General features: G+C 40.3%; 1 protein-coding gene across 1 annotated transcript in view; it reads left to right on the top strand.

Annotated features, from left to right (window-relative positions):
- LOC138033630 (protein scribble homolog) overlaps positions 1 to 20,000 on the top strand; it is a 97,875-nt gene that overhangs the window by 76,622 nt on the left and 1,253 nt on the right. Inside the window, exons 30-35 of the mRNA XM_068881423.1 lie at positions 2,557 to 2,673; positions 4,492 to 4,671; positions 5,187 to 5,444; positions 11,234 to 11,290; positions 16,824 to 16,877; positions 18,988 to 20,000. The exon at positions 18,988 to 20,000 is cut by the window's right edge and continues 1,253 nt beyond it. Of these exons, the coding sequence (XP_068737524.1) occupies positions 2,557 to 2,673; positions 4,492 to 4,671; positions 5,187 to 5,444; positions 11,234 to 11,290; positions 16,824 to 16,877; positions 18,988 to 19,389 (1,068 nt within the window). The 3' untranslated portion in view covers positions 19,390 to 20,000. The remainder of the gene's footprint in view (positions 1 to 2,556; positions 2,674 to 4,491; positions 4,672 to 5,186; positions 5,445 to 11,233; positions 11,291 to 16,823; positions 16,878 to 18,987) is intronic.

Here is a 20,000-nt window from a genome sequence, read left to right as displayed (position 1 = left end):
GCCAATGGCGTAGCCAATGACAAAGGGAAAAAATCCGAAGAGTTTTCTGTGTCTTTGGTTGTGTTATAAAATAATGCTCTTTGGAGGAGCATTTTTGGTCGCTCTTATCACCTTCAAGAGAAACTAAAATTGTACAGTCAGTTTTAGCTTACAGCCGATTTCAGTGCAGTGTATAGACCCGGGTTTTTGAAACATGATTCGCCCGTGCATGATTCGCCCGTCGTGATTCGACTGCGAGGCTACCACAGCTCAGCAAATTTCGTAAATGATGAGATATTAAGTGTAAACATAAGACTATTTTCGACGAAATTTAAGGTAAAAACCTCGGTAGCATTTATTTAAGATACATGTAAGTCACGATTTTCAGCTTTTATCGGCAAAAGCAGCGCAGATGGACGCGGTTTAACTAGACTGGCGCATCACGTCTCTTATTCAGCAGGTAAACCTCAATTACATGGTATTTTCACTGAATTCATCACAGGAGGTAAAAATGAATACCAACACGCGTGAGAGGGCAGAAATTGTCCCTTGCAATAATTTATTTTCAAGCCATCATCAATCGCTGATGAGTGAAATATTACATTTCTTGATAGGAAGGCGTTACACATTTTCGACTCGTGTTGAAACTTGAAGAGAAAATTAATTGATCAATTCGGGTACGGGGTAAAATACCTAATTGTGCATACGCTTTGCGGACATTGTAGTGTCATTTGTTGTCGTACTTTGGTGTCATTTGTTGTCGTATTTTGCCGAGATGTAGCTAAAGTTGAAGCACAACTTGAAAATGCGAATGACAAAATGAAACTGACATGTTACTGTCGCGCCGCCGAAGTGATACAAATTGAGTCAACTCTGGCAATAACTAATAGTCATGAGGCTCAAAACTCAAAAAGGATACATACATATTGAAGGGAAATATAATTTGCCGTCGAACAAATCCTTTCAGAACGTATTTTTTCTGGTCAAATGTTGCTACTTTAAATGCAGTAACCCTTTTTGTGCTAATCGCAGCCGGCTAACTTTGTCATTTCCGTACTTTTCGCTTTTCTTCTGGCGTAAACGGTGTTCCAAAATTCCAGCAAAGCTGCTAATACACCATCGTCACCTATCTGTTAATGAAAGAATGCGAGCATTAGCGAGCTTTTGATCACAAAATATATTTTGTCGGCTATGATTACATCGGCAACCGCAAGAAATACTACTGATTGTGCCGCCGGACCTCAAATTGCCCCCTTTCCAAACGCTCAAGGTTGTTCTTCTGGTAGAAAACAATCCGTATGGCCACTTTTTGCTTTGCCATCCTTTATTTTACATAATGCAGGCTCTGCCTCCCGCTTGTTATCGAAGAGTTTTACTGCCGTTTCCACGCTTCTTGTTAGAGTCACGTGATTATGGTCGAATCACGACGGGCGAATCACGCACGGGCGAATCATGTTTCAAAAACCCGGGTCTATACACTACACTGAAATCGGCTGTAACACATACTTAGGACAAAGATACTGTAGTGGCCGGGGATTCTAGAATCGCTCCGACAAAGAGTTTTGACAAATAACGATGTTCAAAATATCTGCAGATCTTTCTTAAGGACGTGTTGTAATGACTAAAAGAAAAAGTTCTACACTTTTTCGTTTTGAGTTGTGTGGGCTCAAGATCTCAAGGTTTGTTTTTGCCTCTTGAGGTTTGAAAGGTGTCAGTACCTTACAAAGCACTCCGCATTTGGTTAATGGATTCTATTAAAGGAGCCGCGACAAATTTCATCGACCATTTTCACAAAGTCGCCTTTTGTACTAAAACGTTTTTTCTTGGAAGTTCCAAGGAAAAAGGCGTTTCTTGTTGCCTTTCGCTAAAGCTGATCTCTTTGTCGGGCCGTCAAAGTTTAAATGTTCTATTAATGAGTACAAGATGAGTTTATCAAGCCAAATTATTCCCAGTGGACCAGTATATTTTTCTCGCGTCATGCTGTAAAATAGATAGAACATAGAAACTAAATTCGCGTGGGATTTGAAACTAGGAGCTCCGTGTTTGCATTCATTACGTCGCTTGTTGTCAAAGCAATTCTTTGGAGCGTTTATGTGATGCGATGTGGACGTCGTTCTTGAACAGTTAAAGTTAGCTTCTGCCCTGTCAACATCGAAGGCAAAAATGATCGGAGTTGATGTTGCAAGGAGTTGGCCCTGTGCTGCCGCTCTTCGGAAAAAGGTAAATTCGTTTTCAGCATTCATTCAAAATAATTTTGCATGAAAGATCTTTGAATATGAACGAGAGAGTGTCCACTGCTTTTATTCACATTGAAATTGTTGGAAAAGTTAAAATCAAAATTACTAAAATAAAATTTTGATTAAACGTGAGCGATCTTGTTAAGAGGCTGAATGTGTATTTGGGCGATAAACTTCGGGTGAGATGACCTTCGTGCGACTTGACCTTAGTTCATTCAAACTAACGAGATATGGTCTTGATTCTTTGGTTTAAGTTTCATGAATGATTTTTCTATAAGTACCCCCTCCCTTCCAATATGTCTTTTACAGATCCAGTCAACATTTTTAAATTTAAATTTAGGTAAATGGAAAAGACATGAGAAACTCAACACATCAGGAAGCCGTAGCTGCTCTGATAGCAAATGTATCGCTCATTAAACTTCTCGTCCGCCATGACCCACCGCCTAAAGGACTTCAGGTGAGCCTTCTCGCTTTTCATGATCTCTCTTCTCTATTTCTCTTTCCTTTCAGTGTCGGCGTTGTTCTTGAGTCATTATTATATAATCGGCGATTTTGCGTCTCCCAAACAAACTGAATAATATTTAAGCATGAATGAGTGTTGTCCTTAGTAGTGTGTGTGGGTATATATTATGTAAACAGCACAGAAATCAAGTGAGGCTTTTCAGTTTTCTGTCCTTGGGTTATGCACATTAAGCAGTTCCTGATGCTGCATGTTGATCAGCGAAGGTTCTTCATCCATTCACATTCACAGTCGTGTAAGGCCTCTCTAGATTTCTATGTCGTTTACATATGAACAATATCTATTTATCGATACGTATTGTCCGTTCCTGGGTCAACTTTGTTTTGTTTTCCTATAAATGCAGACGATGCTTTTTCTTAAGCTGCATGAGCATCGCGATACCAGACTTACCTTAAGCAGAGCGTAACCTTTCTTGGGAAATACTTCCCCGCTGCTTGCTTATTAATTTGGCAACGGGGCTAAGTTCATTTAAGTTTATTATTATTCAGGAATCCGTCAGTATCCTCCTTAACTAATCGTTCTTGTTTGCAAAGCGCACACTAAGAGTTTCATGGTGGGCAACTTTAGTCAACATTTCCTTCATGATATTACGGCCATGACTGATAAAGCAAACTGCCATTTTTGTAGGCTTTCGTGTATTCCTCATTATTTCAGCCGCCACATGGACCAAAAAGGGACTTATTTGTGTCGATTTGGACAAAGAACTAATCCCCTAAAGACCACCGCAAACTGCTCGCTTTCAAAGGCGATACCTTTTTCTTCCGCGCCAAAGATAGGGTGTTCTGCTTCAACAAGAAAGCGTACCGTGGAGTAACAAAAGACGAGTAGCTAACTTCGAAAGCTTTAAATTTGTCTGACAAGGTTCTGTTAATTGTAGCAAGAAAACGAACTAGCTTATACCGGACCTTTCAGCTGATCTTTGTCATTATTTTTGCTTCCCCTAATTTACGTTAGTTCACCAAATTGTCTCTTAAAGTGGAAAGTGATATCGGAAAAGCTTTGAAAACCAAAACGTTTTAAGGCCTTGTCTAGAGGAGCAAATTTTGCTGAGACCGTTTGACAGAAAAAGTGAAAGGCGCCATTGTACGGGCCTAGCCCCAGCTTGAAGGAAACTAGTTACTAAAGGCGCTGTTACACTGTGAAGTGTTTCGTGCAACTTGTCTCGCAAGGTTTTGGCGACATTTCACAGTGTAACATACTCCGCAACGGCCAAAATCGTTCGGAGACAAGTTGCACGAAAAGTAGAACTTTATTCTACTTTCGGCAACGGCTCTTGCAACTTGTCTCGCAACGATTTTGGCCGTTGCCGGGTATGGTTGCACTGTGAAATGTTTCGTGCAACTTGTCCGGCCACAATGTCGCCAAGACATTGCGAGACAAGTTGCACAAAACATTTCACAAGTGTAACAGCGCCTTAAGTTTTCGTCAAGAAATCCACATACTTGAGGTGAACATTCCCGCAGTTCCTCTTCGAGGCCTAGGGTAACCTGCGGCATTTACTTTTTGGAGAAAAACACCAAACGACAGATAATCTTATCGGTCAGGCGCGTAGCACCATTGTCGTCTTCGATAAAGGAGTGCATTTTTGTAACGAAGTCGGTGGCAAGCGTGTCGTAAGGGTCAGGCTTTCACTACTCGTTTTGCTATCTTCTGTCATTGGTCTTTGTTAGTGTGTGCGATGACACCTAGCGTATCAACCCAGCTGATATCAAATCTTGCTCTTCATCCAAACCAATTATTTCATTTCTCTCTTAGGAGGTTCACTTGTATAAAGGTCCAGGAGAGAGATTGGGTATCAGCATTAGGGGCGGTGCCAAAGGACATCCGGGGAATCCGCTGGACAAGACTGATGAAGGAATATTTGTGTCCAAAGTGAATGAAGGTGGAGTTGCGTTTAAAGATGGCCGCCTTAAAGTTGGTCAGAGGTTATTGGAGGTAGGTGTTGCCAGAGTATTTTGACCCTAATAAAGACAATAGAAATCCAATTTTTTAGGAACAGTCGATTACCTATGATAGTTCGGACCTGCCACGGTCAGCGAAAGTCGCGTAAGAACATTTGATTAAGGGAGATGTCGACTTATGTCAGGATGTCATCTGAAAATTAATATCGCGTAATTGTAATACTTTTGCTATGACTCCATCTTTTTCCGCGCAAATCAAATCAAATGTTGGTTTTTGAGGCGAGGGGAAACCGGAGTACCCGGATAAAACCTCTCGGTGCAGAGTAGAGAACCAACAAACTCAACCCACATATGACGCCGAGTCTGGGAATCGAACCCGGGCCACTTTGGTGGGAGGCGAGTGCTCTCACCACTGCGCCAGCCCTGAAATAAAAATAAAGAAAGTTCAAGGAGAGAAACTTTTAAAGAACTGTGCCCTCCTCACCGTCTCTGATAGTCAGGGATTGTACTGCTCAGTTGATATGAGTTAACTTTCTTTTATCTCCTAAGGTTAACGGTACCAGTCTCTTGGGAGCTACGCATCTTGAAGCAGTGCGGTCATTGAGAGGGATTGGAGAAGATTTATCTTTGCTGGTGTGTGACGGGTTCGACCCGTCACAAGTACCCGCGGGGCAGTCGTGGATGGCTAGCCCTGTGGCGTCGATTAACTCTGGACGAACGCAGAGCGAGGAATCTTTGGACCGAGAGCCGATTATACCTCCTAGCGAGAGAGCGTACGAAGATATCAAAAAGGAGATCAGGAGACAGGTATGTTAAAAATTTGGGTGTGAATTGGTTCTGCTTAACTCGAACAGAGGAAGTGCTTTCGCGTCGGTTGGAATACCCGTCATAGGCGTTTTCTCAGGACACTTCAAACTCTCTTTTTGAAATCCCAGTGTTTAGGTCACAGTTGACCGGTTAGCCCAGCGTCGCAATACTGTGTAGGAGATCTTTCAGCTCAATTGCTTCTAACTGGACCTTTGCATATTATTGTTAAAGCGCGTCTGAACTCAAATATTACCGTGCTTTCACTTAATGCGAAGGTGGTTTTTTGTTGTGTTTTTCGCCCAGGAATTTTACTTAGTCGCACACGGTCCGTTAAGTTAACAAAACTTTCAGTCATTTGAACCCATGGACGATCTTTAAGCTACATTGTTTTAGTCTCCTTTTGCGTCAAAACATTCCGTTCAGTGCTAAAGTTCTTTGAAACCACGAATGCAACAACAATTTTTTTACGTCAAATTAGGAGGAGGCCCGTTCCCTCCTGTTGGATGCGCGGCGGCCTTACGGTTGGTCCGGATTCGGGCCCTGGCCGGGCACATTACATTGTGTTCTCACGGTGCCTCTCTCCACCCAAGTATATAAATGGGTACCGGCGAAGTTAATGCTGGGGTAACCCTGCGCTGGACTAGCATCCCCCCTGCGCTGGACTAGCATCCCATCCAGGTAGGAGTAGAAATACTCCTAGTCGTTTCATGCTACAGAAACCAGGATAAGCTCCGGCCTAATGGGCCACTGGGCTCGTAAGCAGACTTGACCTTCCCATTCCTTCCTACTGGCTCGGTTGTGAGTCGAACGACGCTTCGGGTCTTATAAACAGAGAAACGTATTACAGTCATATATTTTGAAGTGCGGATTATGACGATTCCAAGGAGGACTGATCATCGCAATTGAGAGAGAGAGCGACTTCAGCTCTCGCGTTGGAAGCCATGAAATATTCCAGACTTGAAGGAGATTGGAACTCATGACCCTGCGATTGCTCTATGCCATACTGTAGATTCGTTACGATCCACACCTCAAAATATGTCTTCATTCACATCGTATTGATATGGCTCGAACTCGAACCAGACCAGGTGTCAGCTGGATGTTTGAGAAGTGTAACGCAATCGCATTGTCATGTGTTCCAGCCTGGGGACACAGTCAGCCTTGTGACCGCGCCGACCAGGACACTAATTTTATTAGTTTGAAAAGCGTCTACCTCAGTCCGAAATCAAATTGCGTGTGGAGTTTATCTGCTTGAAATCTGTTTCACTCCTCTTTGGTTTTCATATATTTGAAATCTATAACTGAAAACCTGTTTCGTTTTATACTTTTACTCATCCTACGTGATCATTTAAAGTGACTTGACTTCAAAATGGTGTTCAGTGCGCTTGTGCAATAGCTGACCGTGTGTTTAATTGAGGCTTCTTTTGTGACCGCTCGAATTGTCTTGGATAGAGATGATGATTCTAGCGTCGAAAGAGTCTTCTTTTGCCGACATTACGTTCCTTTGATGCAGACGACATATCAGGCTGTTGCCACTTTATGCGCAACTAGCGCATTACTCACATTGTTAACTACGGTTCAGGCCCCACTTGTTCGAAGGGTGGATAGGGTTATCCACCTTTTGAACAACCGGAGCCTGGTATCATCTTTGATATGCTTTAGGCCCTGTCCACAAGTATCCGGATGTTTTTGAATCCGTAACTTTTTGTTCCCAGATTCAAAAATATTTCCATCCACACGTAGCGTATTCAAATCGAATTTGCCTGTCCACACGAATCCCAAACGTATCCGGATTCCTCAAGAAAACAGAGGTAACGGAGCATGCGCCATAAAGCCCTCGGTAGCCATCTTCAGAATTGATTTCACGGTAAGCAACTAGGCTCGATCCTGTTACGTCATACGGGTAAAAAATTACCCGGATTCATATCGGATTAAAAAATATCCACTCTGGAGAGCGTATTTAAAAAGTTCCGGATCCTCTATCGAATTTGCCGGATACGTGTGGACGGAAAGCGTATCCCGAAAGAAAAAGTTGCGGATTCAAAAATATCCGGATACGTGTCAGTGGACGGCGCTTTAATGTGATTGCGAGATGCAGTTATGAGTGATGTGCTTGTCGTGGTTTGACTTTGTGACTGCGTGATGCATTTCAAGTCAAGGAAAGTAGCTCAGTGGTCAAAGCATCCGACTAGATCACTGAGGGTCGTGGCTTCAAATCCCATCCCGAACTCGGATTTTTAACGAGTTTCCATTTGTTGCAAAAACTTATGATACTGTTGATTTCGTTCCTGCTCTCACTTTTTTCCTTTTAATGAATCGCGCGAGACGTTGAACAACCACATTCTGTTCAAAAAGCATAGGACACTTTGTTCCCGTTGTTCGAGATAACTTCAGGGAGGGGAGATATGGGAACTTCGTTGATTGTAACTTCACTACAAGCCCATTAATGAAGTCCACCGAGAAGAGACGCAAGTTATCCTTGGAAAGCCCTATGAAGGAATTATGGTCATTACTTGCATTTTGGTCTATTATAATGCAATCCAAATACCCAATTTCTTAGAATTTTACATAGTCCATTCTGGGAGCTTTTAAAACGTTTCACATGTAAAGCCGTGCCGTTCAAAACGTTTTGCAAGCAGAACGAAAGAGAACCGACGTCTTATTTCTCGAGGTTTCGGTGCGAAGAGCGCTATTATGTATGGCATCTTGCGCTTTTCCGTTAACATTCAAGTGAAGATTTTATTTTTGGGGGAAAGTATTGTTAGTACTTTTCCATCAAACAGCAATGTTGGACCTGTGGAATAAGGCGCCAGCCTGCAAAGCTACACTGATCCGGTCGGACCAACACACTGGGTCTAATTATGAAATGTGCTTCCTTTGTTATGGCATCTGCAAAAGATTTTTACGTCTAGGACAGATAAGAGTGACAACCCGTTTCCCTGTCATACAGCATTTGTTTGGGACGTTAAAAAGCCCTTATAATGTTTGAAACAGTGAACAGCTCAGTTCATTTGGCTCAGTTAGTTATCGGTCAGTCGTTGAATTTGTTCCGGCGACACCTTTGAGTCCTATACTAGCAATTTAAATGCCTTATTCTAAAGTCAAGGTTGAAATTTGCGCTCTTTCAACTTTGTGGAATATTTGTTTAGAAAATTCGCTTTGTCGATGAAATATTGATAATACTGTGGATGACTGCTATGTTGTCTGGAATCGTGTTAGTGAGGTGGTTTGACTTGCTGAAGCTGCTTTGTAGGGGAATTTCAAGGTGACATAAAAACGTTCGATTCCAACACATTTTTTTGTCATTTTTTTCTCCTTGGTGACATTCGCCTGTCTCGTGGAAGCAATTAATAAAAGATCTACCAATATTTTAGACAGGATTTTTGACGTTTTACTTTTTAATGAACTGGTGTATTATTGCTTGAGTACATAATGACGTTATTAAACGATTTTGAGCCATCAAAACAAACCTACGTTTAAGACACGTTGGAAAAGTCCTTGTCAAGTTTTGCTGAACAAGAACTCGATCACAACCAAACCGGGGAAGAACTTAAATATCCAGTTTGTTACGACACCAAATATGTGCTGGTTCAGTGTTTCTTTGCAACGCAATTGTCCATTATCATTTCTCTCAGACGAGCTGACATTGTCAAGTTTTCTATATATTGTGCCAACAAATTGTGAAGTTTTTATGTATTATAACTGTCACTACATGATTGTGATGTTTGCGCGTTTAACACGGATGACCTTTGGAGCAGGAGTCGATTTCATTTTTTTAATTGCGTAGTTGTTCTTTGCAAACCTTACTTTTTCTAGGAATACAATTGAGCTATGCTGAAAGGTGCCAGTTCATATTTCGGGAAAATTCGTTTTAGGCACTTACACATAAACTCGTTCAAGATGAAATATCGAAAGATGTGTCATTTATGTAAAGCATTGTCTATATGGATATTTTGAGAAACGAGCGACAGAAGAAATATTTCTAATCAAACATATGCTGAAAACCTCCCAACAGGCAGAAAGCAACTACTAGCTGGTCATAAAGTGATGCAATTCGTGGTAGAACGAGACTTGAACACATCTGTATTAAATACTCATTTAATCACCAGAGATTCTTATTGCATCGCTCGCTTGGCAGTTTGTTACGACCGATACGAATCTCAAGGATGAGAATCTCAAGTTTGATCCGGCTGACAAACAATGACAACTTCTCTTTTATATAAGCTGTAAGCAGTCGAGGTGGCTCGCATTCAAAGCTTTCAGCTTTTTTTTTTTTTTTTTTGGCATTTTCGCGTGTCGCATTTTAAAAGTTCCGCTCAGTGTGAATTCGTTTGAAACGGATAAACTCTGTTTCGCGGTAAATGCAAGGAAGGGAGGGGTGCGAGGAAAACGAAAGATCCTAGAAAAATAACCCTTGAAACAAACAGTAGATGGCACAGCACATCATTCCTGTTTTAAATGGCCAATGAGTAATTTTAGATGAATTGGCACAGAGTCGTTTTCCACAACTAATTTACCAACACCTACGTTTCTTTGTAAGCTCGCCCCCCTGTTGTCCTTAAAAGGCATGGACGTCCTTTTTGTCAGCCAGTTATCACCACTGTACAATGCACGACTTAATTTATTGTCTGGAGGAAACCTTACTTTAATCCTAAAAAGCCAATCTTGTCTCGTTATTTTTTCGTGGATTTGTCGCATATCTTGCCACTGAATTGTAAATGTCAACTCTTTGCAAGGAAGTTTTAATCCACTTCTTTAAAGGATGTTATTTGGTGCAGTTTTGTTTGTGGTTTGTTGTGGTTCAGGATTTCCGTTCAATTCTAGCGTTACCTCCAAGTCCGGACCCCTTTGTGTGGGCCCAAAAGTGATGTTTTTGTCATTGTTTCCGGCCTTAAACAACCTTGTGACGGAATATTCAACACTGCTTTTGTAGCCTAAATTTGAATTGTATTTTTTTTAGGATTAACTTTTTTTTTTCAATTATGCACATATTATTCTAGATTGGACCTGTTGTTTGTCTTAGTTTTTTTTGTAAAATGCAAATTTTGGCACGAAATTAACAAATTGGCTGTAAGCTTTCCAACAATTTTTATACCCTGGGAGCTTTTAACTCCACGTTTTCATTTTTGTGGTTCTTTTAGTCACATATTTGATTTTTCAAAGAATCCATTGGCTTTTATGTGGGCGATCAATTGAATCCTGGGTGTTTCCACGGACAATGCATTGGCGTTGTTTCTTTGTAAGGCACAGAGATCTTTTGTTCAGTAGACGACACCAACTGGTTCTTCGAGTGACTTGTGTTGGCCGCGTGCTTCGAGTTTCAACTTCAGAAGCAACTCGTTAAGCGAAATTTTGTTACAGTCTCCGACTTTTAGTTTTTGAAAACGTTCTTCAAGAGAACCAGTCCTTTCGTTTTAAAGCCTGAAGCATGGCAAGAGGCGACATCTTTACTTTGCTGAGGCAATATGTAAAGAACAAAATGGTATTGTTTTTTTCTTTTCTTTGTGAAATTTATATCTTCATTTTTTTTACCGCGTGGGTTTGGAAATCTTTTTCCCATTTTGTCCGTTAAATGGCGAAGAAGATACTTGATTGATATCTTTTGACGATAAAGACGGTAGCGACTTCCGCTGTTGTGCTTTCCGGCTATAGGTTCTCTAAATGCCCTCCGTGGCAATAATTATTGTATTGATGCGCTTGGCGATTTGTTGCATTTTATGTTAAAGATGAACGCAGTTTTTCTCAACGCAAGCCTTAACTTGTTTTTTTTCGTCGTCTTTGTCCGGTTTTAGGAAGAAGAAGCCCGCAAAGAAACCGAACGATGGGAAAGGGAGGAGAAAGAAAGACAGGTAAAAAGAATAGTTTTTTTTACCCTTTGACTCCCACTTGGTATGTAAATTCTCTTTACAATTTCCATGAAATGCCAGTCAGAAAGGTGTTGAGATTGAAGAGTATAATCAGCATGAAAGTTGTAATCTTGATATAACACCAAGTTCTCTTGACTACCCAACATAGAACTCTATGGTACTAGTTGGGAGAATGACCGTTTTGATCGTGGGAGTTAATGGGTTAAAGCTTGTATTTCTTGTAACCATAAATGTCCATAGGAGGGGAAAGTTGTTGCGGGATAAAACGAGAAAGCCTGGTGACAACCATTGCTGTTCCACAAATGCTGCAGTTTATGTTTAACAAATGTAGAACTTTGCTGATTGTTTAATAGTAATATGAGGCGGCAGATAACCAAGTAACCTTTGCGGCTGTCTTAACTGGTGTTTTCAGAAGAATCCGCCTTACAAGAAGGGGTGTCTCTCCACTAACTAAAACATTCATTAATCAGTAGGTAGTAGGGGGGAATAGTGTGTGTGTGTGGATGGTGAGTTGAGGGAAAATCATAAATGAAAATTAAAGTTATATGGTTAAAGAGAGGAAAGGAAATTGCAAAGCAATCCCCTTACCTCAAGTTGGGGTTAACAAATAAACTAGTCTGTGCAAAAGTAAAAATTTGTTATTTCAAAAACAGCTAGAAGTACAAGAGTATTAGAAACTTCCTTAGGAAAGGAAAAAAAATAAAATAATAATAATAATAATAACAACAACAACAACAATAATAATTGGGAACAGAAAAAATAAATTGTTTGTAGTATTGAAATTTTACTTATATTTGATTAGGAATCTCTCGTTCTTGTAATCGAACACTGAAAGTATGCTTTGAAAATTATCCATGTGGAACTTAGAGGAGACTTTTATATCATAGCATCATATGTATATTTTTAAAAAAGGTGATGGCTGGTGGAAAGAAGCAGTTTACAACGAGTGTAACGTCGTTTGGAAATCGCACTACCGATCAGCATATATAGAGGTTTACATAACAAACAATACTTCATCACCTACCAAAACTTAAGTTATCATAGTACAGTAATCTTTGAGCGTTCAAAATAGCGAAAATCGTATTTTCGTTGGCAGAGTTTCGGTTCTTCACGAGGCCGTGGTTCGGAGAAGGCAAGTTCTGTGATAATTTCAAGAATGGTCGCGATGCAAAATTTCTTTTTATTATTATTTTATTATTATTATTTTTTATTTTTTATTATTTATATTATTATCATTATAAACAAGAACTATATTACCTTTACAATACGTACAAATAGGCGATGCAAAAATTGACTTCACGTTTCTGTGTCTCGACTGGACACTTTTGTCAGGCTGCGGAAGAAGTTTTAACACAGCATAGCACAAAGAATTCACTTCAATGAAATACTAGTGTCAATGCCAATTTCCATGTACCAGTGGGCTTTTGGGGGTGTGCAATTTATGATAAAATTGACTCATTCGCTCAACCGTTTGTACTAGGGTATTTGTAAGAGTCAAAAACAGATATTTACTAGCAGCTTTTCCAAAATAAATTTATGCTTTGGAAAGGGCAAGAAATGTGTTGCGATCTGCCCAAATTGCATTGATAGCTGTGATCGCGTTTATGTACACGAGCGATAACAAAACGCACGATTTCTGTATTTTCGGAAGTGTCAGGGCGCTAAAATGGCGTTTTTGGAACCTCCCTCGATTTCAAGAGAAAATAACCGCTTCGAGATTTTTCGATACTATTTTCGAAAGTAATTCACTATAGGTGTTATTTAGGCAAAATATAAAGAAATTCGAAATTTCACGAGTGACCACGGATTCTCGATATTTACAGATTTTGGCTCTTAAGAGTTGGTACAATATCTTGAAGTAAGACCATTAAAATGAAAGCTACTGGGCATTCAGTGCATGCAATTGCTTGAAGTGCCATTTATCTCTTCTCTTCAATCTGTTAATGAAGTCCTTGATTGTAACTCAAGACTTTTCCTTGAAGCAGATTGACTTGATGTTCTTGTACAGCTACAAATGCTGCCCAACTCATTTTGAACTAGTTCTCCAAGACGAGGTTGGACGTATCAATTTTTTACCTCCCCCGCTAAAAACTCTCGAACAAATCTCTCATGCAATGCTGTTTTTGGCGCCGTATAGATCGAGTCTAAATTTGACAGGGCGTTGATGAAATCTTCAGTCTTGTTCAAATTAAAGCCAATATCTGTCCGTTTGTTTTTTTCCGGAATACTTGTCAAATGTGACCGTGTGTGACGTTTTGAAGCTATTAGATTTGTTGGTTTGTGCAAAGTAGTGATTAGCTTTCAGGTTGTAAAACTGAATATTTTTTTGCAAAGACCACCAATGGTCACGTAGCAACTTACTATCCTGTAGTACAGGTGATATTTTGATGCGTAGCAATATCAAATTGACCCTATGCTATGGTGATCGGACTTTGTCATAAGCTAATTTTGTCAACCCGCGGTTGCTTTCGCAATCAGCTCAATTTCTTAGACAGGCGGTTCTGCTCCAGAAAACACGACTGACATTATCATTGTAATGCTGATGGTTGGTATTTGAGGGAGCAGTTATCGCTCCACTAGTTCATTATCGACTTCCCTTTGATGGCACACGATTTCACACGGATAAAGGAGACTTTTTCTGATAGTAATCCCTGTGATTTCATGGCTCCTTACACTGCTTTCATGGTCTGTTTGGTTGGCTGTAGGTTCAAGGGCCTTCATCAGGTAATGCAGTAGTGTAGAATAGGTTTTTTTACGATTTCACTAGCATAAACTCTAGGATGACCGCACCACTACCCACGAACGTACAAGAAGACATTACCGCTCTTTATTTCTGCAACAAACTTAGATCGAAATGAAATATTCTCAAATCACAGAGCGTTGCCTGATGGATTTCATACTGGTAAAAAGCTTGAGGATTTTTGCGCGAACTAAGGGATTTCGGGAAGAGAGTTCGGTTTGCACGGCTTTGCATATGAAATCTAACGTCGTGTCAGACCACATGCTTTCCTTATTAGCGGAAAAGGGTTTAGAAATTTGAGGAGGAACGCTTTTGTAAACTCGGATTGTTTGTTGTGGGTTCAACGACTCAATGTTTGCTTTTCATCCATTTATAAGCTTATTGCAGATAAGTTATTGAGTGGTACTCCAACAGAGATTTCGTGAAGCTTCATTGCTGGAGCTTCAGCCGGAATCCGGTCGTGAGAAAAGCTTGCGATTTTTGTCTTGTAGGAAAGTTAATTTTTTCAATTTTCTGCGTCAAAATTTATTATTTTGAAATGCAAATTCATCTGAGAGAATTCTGACGTTTTAAGATTTTCGCGAGTTTTTTCATTATCATAGCCTCAGCTTAAGGTATTTTCCCGATCTATATTTCCTTTTCTTCTCTTGTAGCGTCATAATGTGCGTCAAGTGAAAATTAGCGGGGATAAGTACGAGGAACAGGGAAAATCCAAGACTGCGTATTAAATCCCTTGTTGCGTTATTTCCAAATTTTGAAACTTTCGGAGAAGGCCAAAAATATATCTTACGTGAGAATGAAGTAGTACTCAAAGAGAAACGCTTTCCAGTAGTATTTGCATGTATTTTCCCACAAAAGAGCTGTTTTTAAGGGCCTAGGAGAGTTTTTGAGATTCGGCTGTTCGACTGGTGGAAGATGACGTCATTTACACGGATTCTTCATAAAGAAAACAAAAATTGAAAGAAACTGCAGATATGATATGCCAAAACAGTTATTCTCAGAAGTGAATATTGTGAATTTATCGCTAAGCTATGCACCGATATTCTTTTCTCCTTCCATGTATAATTGCTAATAATTCACGAATTTTATGTCGCATCTTATCAGTACTTCCAAACGTCAGAAATATTCGCTTTGGATAATGGAGTTTTCAAATTAAGTTGACGTCAAGTTGAACTCGTTTAGCCACTTCAGGGATCACGCGATCAAACGATCAGAAATTCAAAAAAAATTCAGCCTTCAAACACATTTAAGAGAATTGACCGTAATGGCTAAAAAAAGATATGACATTTTTTTTTATATCGATGACAAATCCTATCTGAAGGCATACTCAGTCGAAAGATCATGCGGACGTTATTGTCTAAGTTCCCTTTACTGAAGTCTAAGTGTTTTGCACTCTGCACTGCTAAGTATCCTAAGTGTCTGTAACGTTAATGTTTATGGTTATTTACGATTTTATCAAGACGATAGATATCACTATTTTTTATTTCTAGGTAAACCAGAAAAAAATCTTGTTTTCTCATGTCGGTTTAAAAGGAGTGCATTTCTATTCAGTCTTAAGGCTTTTTTAAAAAATTGGTGTTAAATTTTTCCATGAATGTCACAATATGTAACTGATGTAATGTCATTTCGACGTTATCACCTATAAGCAGATCCTACAACTCTCTCTCTTTCTAGTGACTGGCTTTAGCACTAAATTTAGCGAATTACGCATTAAAAAACAACTGTCGCCTGACTCTTGCAAGAAACAATCACGTTCAGTAAAAATATGGTCTATCGACTGTTTTCTGCAATAGGCAACTTATTGTTGCGAACTTGCGTGCGCAGAATTCTTTACCATTCACTTCTTCCTCAGCAATCTTCCTTATATCTATCATTACTGTCTAAGTTCTCAGTCCAACAGTTGTGAACCTAGTGTTTTTCAAGCAGAGTTCGATTGTAAATAATCGAAGGCCTTCTTCGATTTCTTTCTCCACGATGTGGCTACCATAGTACCAGCAAGCTCAGCTGACACTGTGCTCAATTATTCCGCGGCATTCGCCCGTACCTTGGTCTCGTTAGAAAGCTGTGAGATGGCCATACAGTTATTCACTTTAGGCGCGATCCCGCCACCAGATTCCAAGTGCTGTTCGGTCTTTGATTCATGCTTAGTGTTCGGGTCATTTCCGTGTAGGCGCGGTCAATTCGCTTTTCTGTGCTGTTTTAGGCCGGTGTCTCGCTGGTATAAAGAGAAAATTTCCAATTGTTGCCAGAAAATCTTTTAAAAATGAACTTGCAATTGAGCAATCCCAAGTTGACTTCATGGCTTTGTTGAGCTCACTCGAATTCCGAAATCTTCATGGACTTGACTTAAGCGATTTTGTCGCAAAGTCGAAAAAGCATGACCAGTCCCGCGTCTTGTACGTAAAAATTGCATTTGTAAAGTAGTTATAAGTCTTTGAAAAGGAAAGGAAAGGAATTTGTATTTAAGTGTTTAATCTTCTAGCGCCGTAGAGCACTAATCGGGGACACTGTAAAATTGTGATTAACATTTTAACGCAAATCAAATCAAATTTTGGTTTTTGAGGAGAGGGGAAACCGGAGTACCCGGAGAAAACCTCTCGGTGCAGGGTAGAGAACAAACAAACTCAACCCACATATGACGTCGAGTCTGGGAATCGAACCCGGACCACGTTGGTGGGAGGCGAGTGCTCTTACCACTGCGCCATCCCTGCGCCCCCATGGCTGGCTGTTCAACGAAGACTTCATTGATCTGAAGTTTGCCACTTCCTTTTTCAGGAAGCGCTTCGGAAACGATTGGAAGATGCCAAGGGAATCTCTGATGACAAACAGGTAAGCCCTTTGTTTTGCTTAAGATGAAAAGAATCTAAACTATTAAGTGCCTGAGTGAAGTATTTCGCGGTTAGCCAGAACAGGAAACATGCAGTTTTTCGAACGAAAATTGACCATTATCTCACGGAAACCGATACTACTACCAGTGATCGTCGAGAAAATTTCAACAAACTACAAGTTAGAGAGCACGTGTATTGATTCAAACGTGCATGGCATCTCGTGGTCTCACTCTGTTGGTTAGATTAGAATCACGTTTTTCGGGCAGTGTTTTGAAGGTTAAAAAACTTCAAATTATTTTCAGCCTATATCCCTGAGGCAGTGTCTTGAAATTGAATGAAAGAGAAGCCATTAGCCTGACCGGGTTGGTCAAGCACCTTGTGCATATACGCAGACAAAGGAAACCATGGAAATTGTAAATGTTTTGAAAGTGAAAGTCGAAAAGAGTAATTTTCTCCTTGCTAGCGAGAAAAGCTTAATTTGGGATAAGTTACTTCTAATTAACACAGGTTCTACAGCCCGTTGCACCAACAGTGGGCTGCCTGTGATTTCCAAACCACAGTAAGCGCTGTTACATAACTACTGGTAGTCTATTAAAGCCACGCTTTTGAAGGACTTCAAAAGTCACACAAGCCCATTGCTAAAGCTTAGTGGCGTTTCAGTGGAACACGGAGCTGCCGTATGGTTTAAGGAAATTCGCGTCTCAGGGCTTTCTTAGGTAAAAGCTTTTTAACAACTTCCTGCGAATTAAACATGGATGGAATTTCAACAAGTAAATTGGTTGAACTACGCTATACAGATGAAAAAGCTTGATTAGTCTCGAATCACTGGAGCATTTGATTCTTTTTCCCGGGGCTGTTTGTCTTCTGTGTTTACCTATAAACACAGGCTAATCACGTTTTAACCGGCGCAAGAGAGGAAGATAGTTTTCGTTTAGTGTTTCACCCAAAAAGGATAAAGCAGGGCTCTAGATTAAACGCCGAGAAGCAGAGTTATTCAGAGCTCTGCTGGGGACCGATCGGTCTGGATCTGATTCGAATCGATCCATTGGTTATAACTGAGAGTCACGTGAAACTTCATAACATGGAGAAAGCACTGCCCTATAGCTTTTATTACAATGGGCACTAGCAGTTTTCTCTTTTTTGAAGGACAAATTCATACATGATAATCAACAACACCAGGAGACAAGTGCTCTGTAGCTTTTATTTGAGATTTTCCTCACTGAGCCAAATATTGGGCTGGCATGGCACTGTATGATGACCGGCAATGCAAAAAAGTTCTGTTCGTTAACTTTCTTCTTAGCGGTCACAGTTTAGGAATTTAACCCGAGAAGCAAAAGTTGAAACTACTTTTTGCCGCTAAATCAATAGCAACGCCTTTCAGTGGGCAGGTTTCTGTCGAACAACGCGCTTAATGATATGACTGTGGCTAAATAGCTTTGTTTAACAATTGTAGCAATCAAGTGTTTCATTCCCAGACAGAATAGCTTTTAGCATCCGGTCAGTCCACTTCGTTCAAGTATTTGAAATATCTTGCACTCAACCTATATAGGAACATTTTTTCGAAGCCTGATCAAGCTAATCCTGGATTTCAGGAAACTTAAATTGCAGTTTGTTTCCTAAGCAGAAAAAGTTCTCATCAGATTTCAAGCCTCCAAAAGGGACTAGACCCTTGCTTTCCCTCAGCATGAAATTAGAAAGTTGAGGTTTTTTTGACGGGCAGAATTCAAGCCTAGCTTTGTATCTAATCGCGGATTAGTATTTTAATTGGCTACGCTACCAGAGGACATTAGTAATAGTCCTCGAGTAGTGAAAAGCGGGATGCTTTCTTTCGTTTTATTCCCAAATAAATATTTCTTCAACTTGCATTTGCTAACTTTATTATTGCCTTTTCTGTCAGACTAGTTGGGTGATACTAAAACAATTGGCTCCTTCGCCCTCAAGGGCCACGTGTCTATAGCCCATTCGGCTTCGCCTCATCGGCTATTGTACAGGTCGAATTGTTGATTAATGTTAACGTTCTTTTGAACAACTAGGCCCTGGATGGTTGGACCATCATATCTTACGATCCTTTGTTCTAAATCTCTCCCTTTCTGTTGTTTCTTTGCTTTCAGAGTGTTAACAGAGCGGTGACAAACACGGAAAATGCGCAGAGAGTAGCTGAAGTAGCTGACAAGATTCCCTCTGATAAATCCCGTCATCCAAGTAGCGATTCTTCGAGAGATTCAACCTCGCAACCTCCAAAACGAGTTCTAACGGCTGCTGAGAAACGCGCCTTGGAGGCGGAAAAACGCGCTGCTATGAGACAACAGCGCATGCGCGAACTCGAAGAAGACGCGTTGAAGGCACAGGTCGTTATTGCGCAAGTCAAGGCGATGTCTGCGTCATCGCTGGAGACGCTTGCTATTAATTCCCCGGATGCCGACAAGAAGACGAGCGCATTGGACTTTGACCTTCAAGACGGTAGTCCTGGGGGACCGCGAAGATCCAGCGGATCTTCGACGAAATCGACGTAGTATGGTTAATTCTAGTGGCATTCAGTTCAAACGAAACGGTTGCACACTGGTACCAGTCAGCTGCAGTGTGAGGAAATGTAACGAGAATTACACAAGAGCTTTGCGGCGAAAGGACACTTGGAATTTTAAGACTCGCAAACACATTTTTTCTTTGCTTTTATGTTGATTTTACTTTTTATATAATTGTCGATAGATTCAAATGTATGACAATACGTAATGTATAGCATTGCTTTTAAATCCGCATGTCAAGTCTGTCAGCAAATTGTAACAAAAGCCGTTGTAAAAAATTATGAGTTTGGCGTCCGCGCTTCAATTGCGATTTTACCGGGGTTTGGCTTGACTTTGCGCACAAGCATTACTAGTAGTTTTAAAAAGTGTTTTACTCTTGATATTTTACCTTTGCGCGAGTTCATTTTATGGGGTAAAGTGTCTCATGGTTCATTGGGATTTGTGACAGCTCTGTCTTAACTGTAAATTATCAATATTATTAACAACCACATAGACAAAGTTTTAGGGGAACATGAATTGATCTCACGATGTAATCTTGTGGATTTGAAAGATCTAATTTTATTGGACGAAAATTTCATTGCGTAGGTTCAACAATAATTTCG

The sequence above is a fragment of the Montipora capricornis genome, chromosome 14 (assembly GCF_036669925.1).
Source record: "Montipora capricornis isolate CH-2021 chromosome 14, ASM3666992v2, whole genome shotgun sequence".
In the NCBI taxonomy this organism is placed as follows: domain Eukaryota; kingdom Metazoa; phylum Cnidaria; class Anthozoa; order Scleractinia; family Acroporidae; genus Montipora; species Montipora capricornis.
Note: the sequence above shows the minus strand (reverse complement) of the source record. Positions and strands in the feature narration are given on the sequence as shown.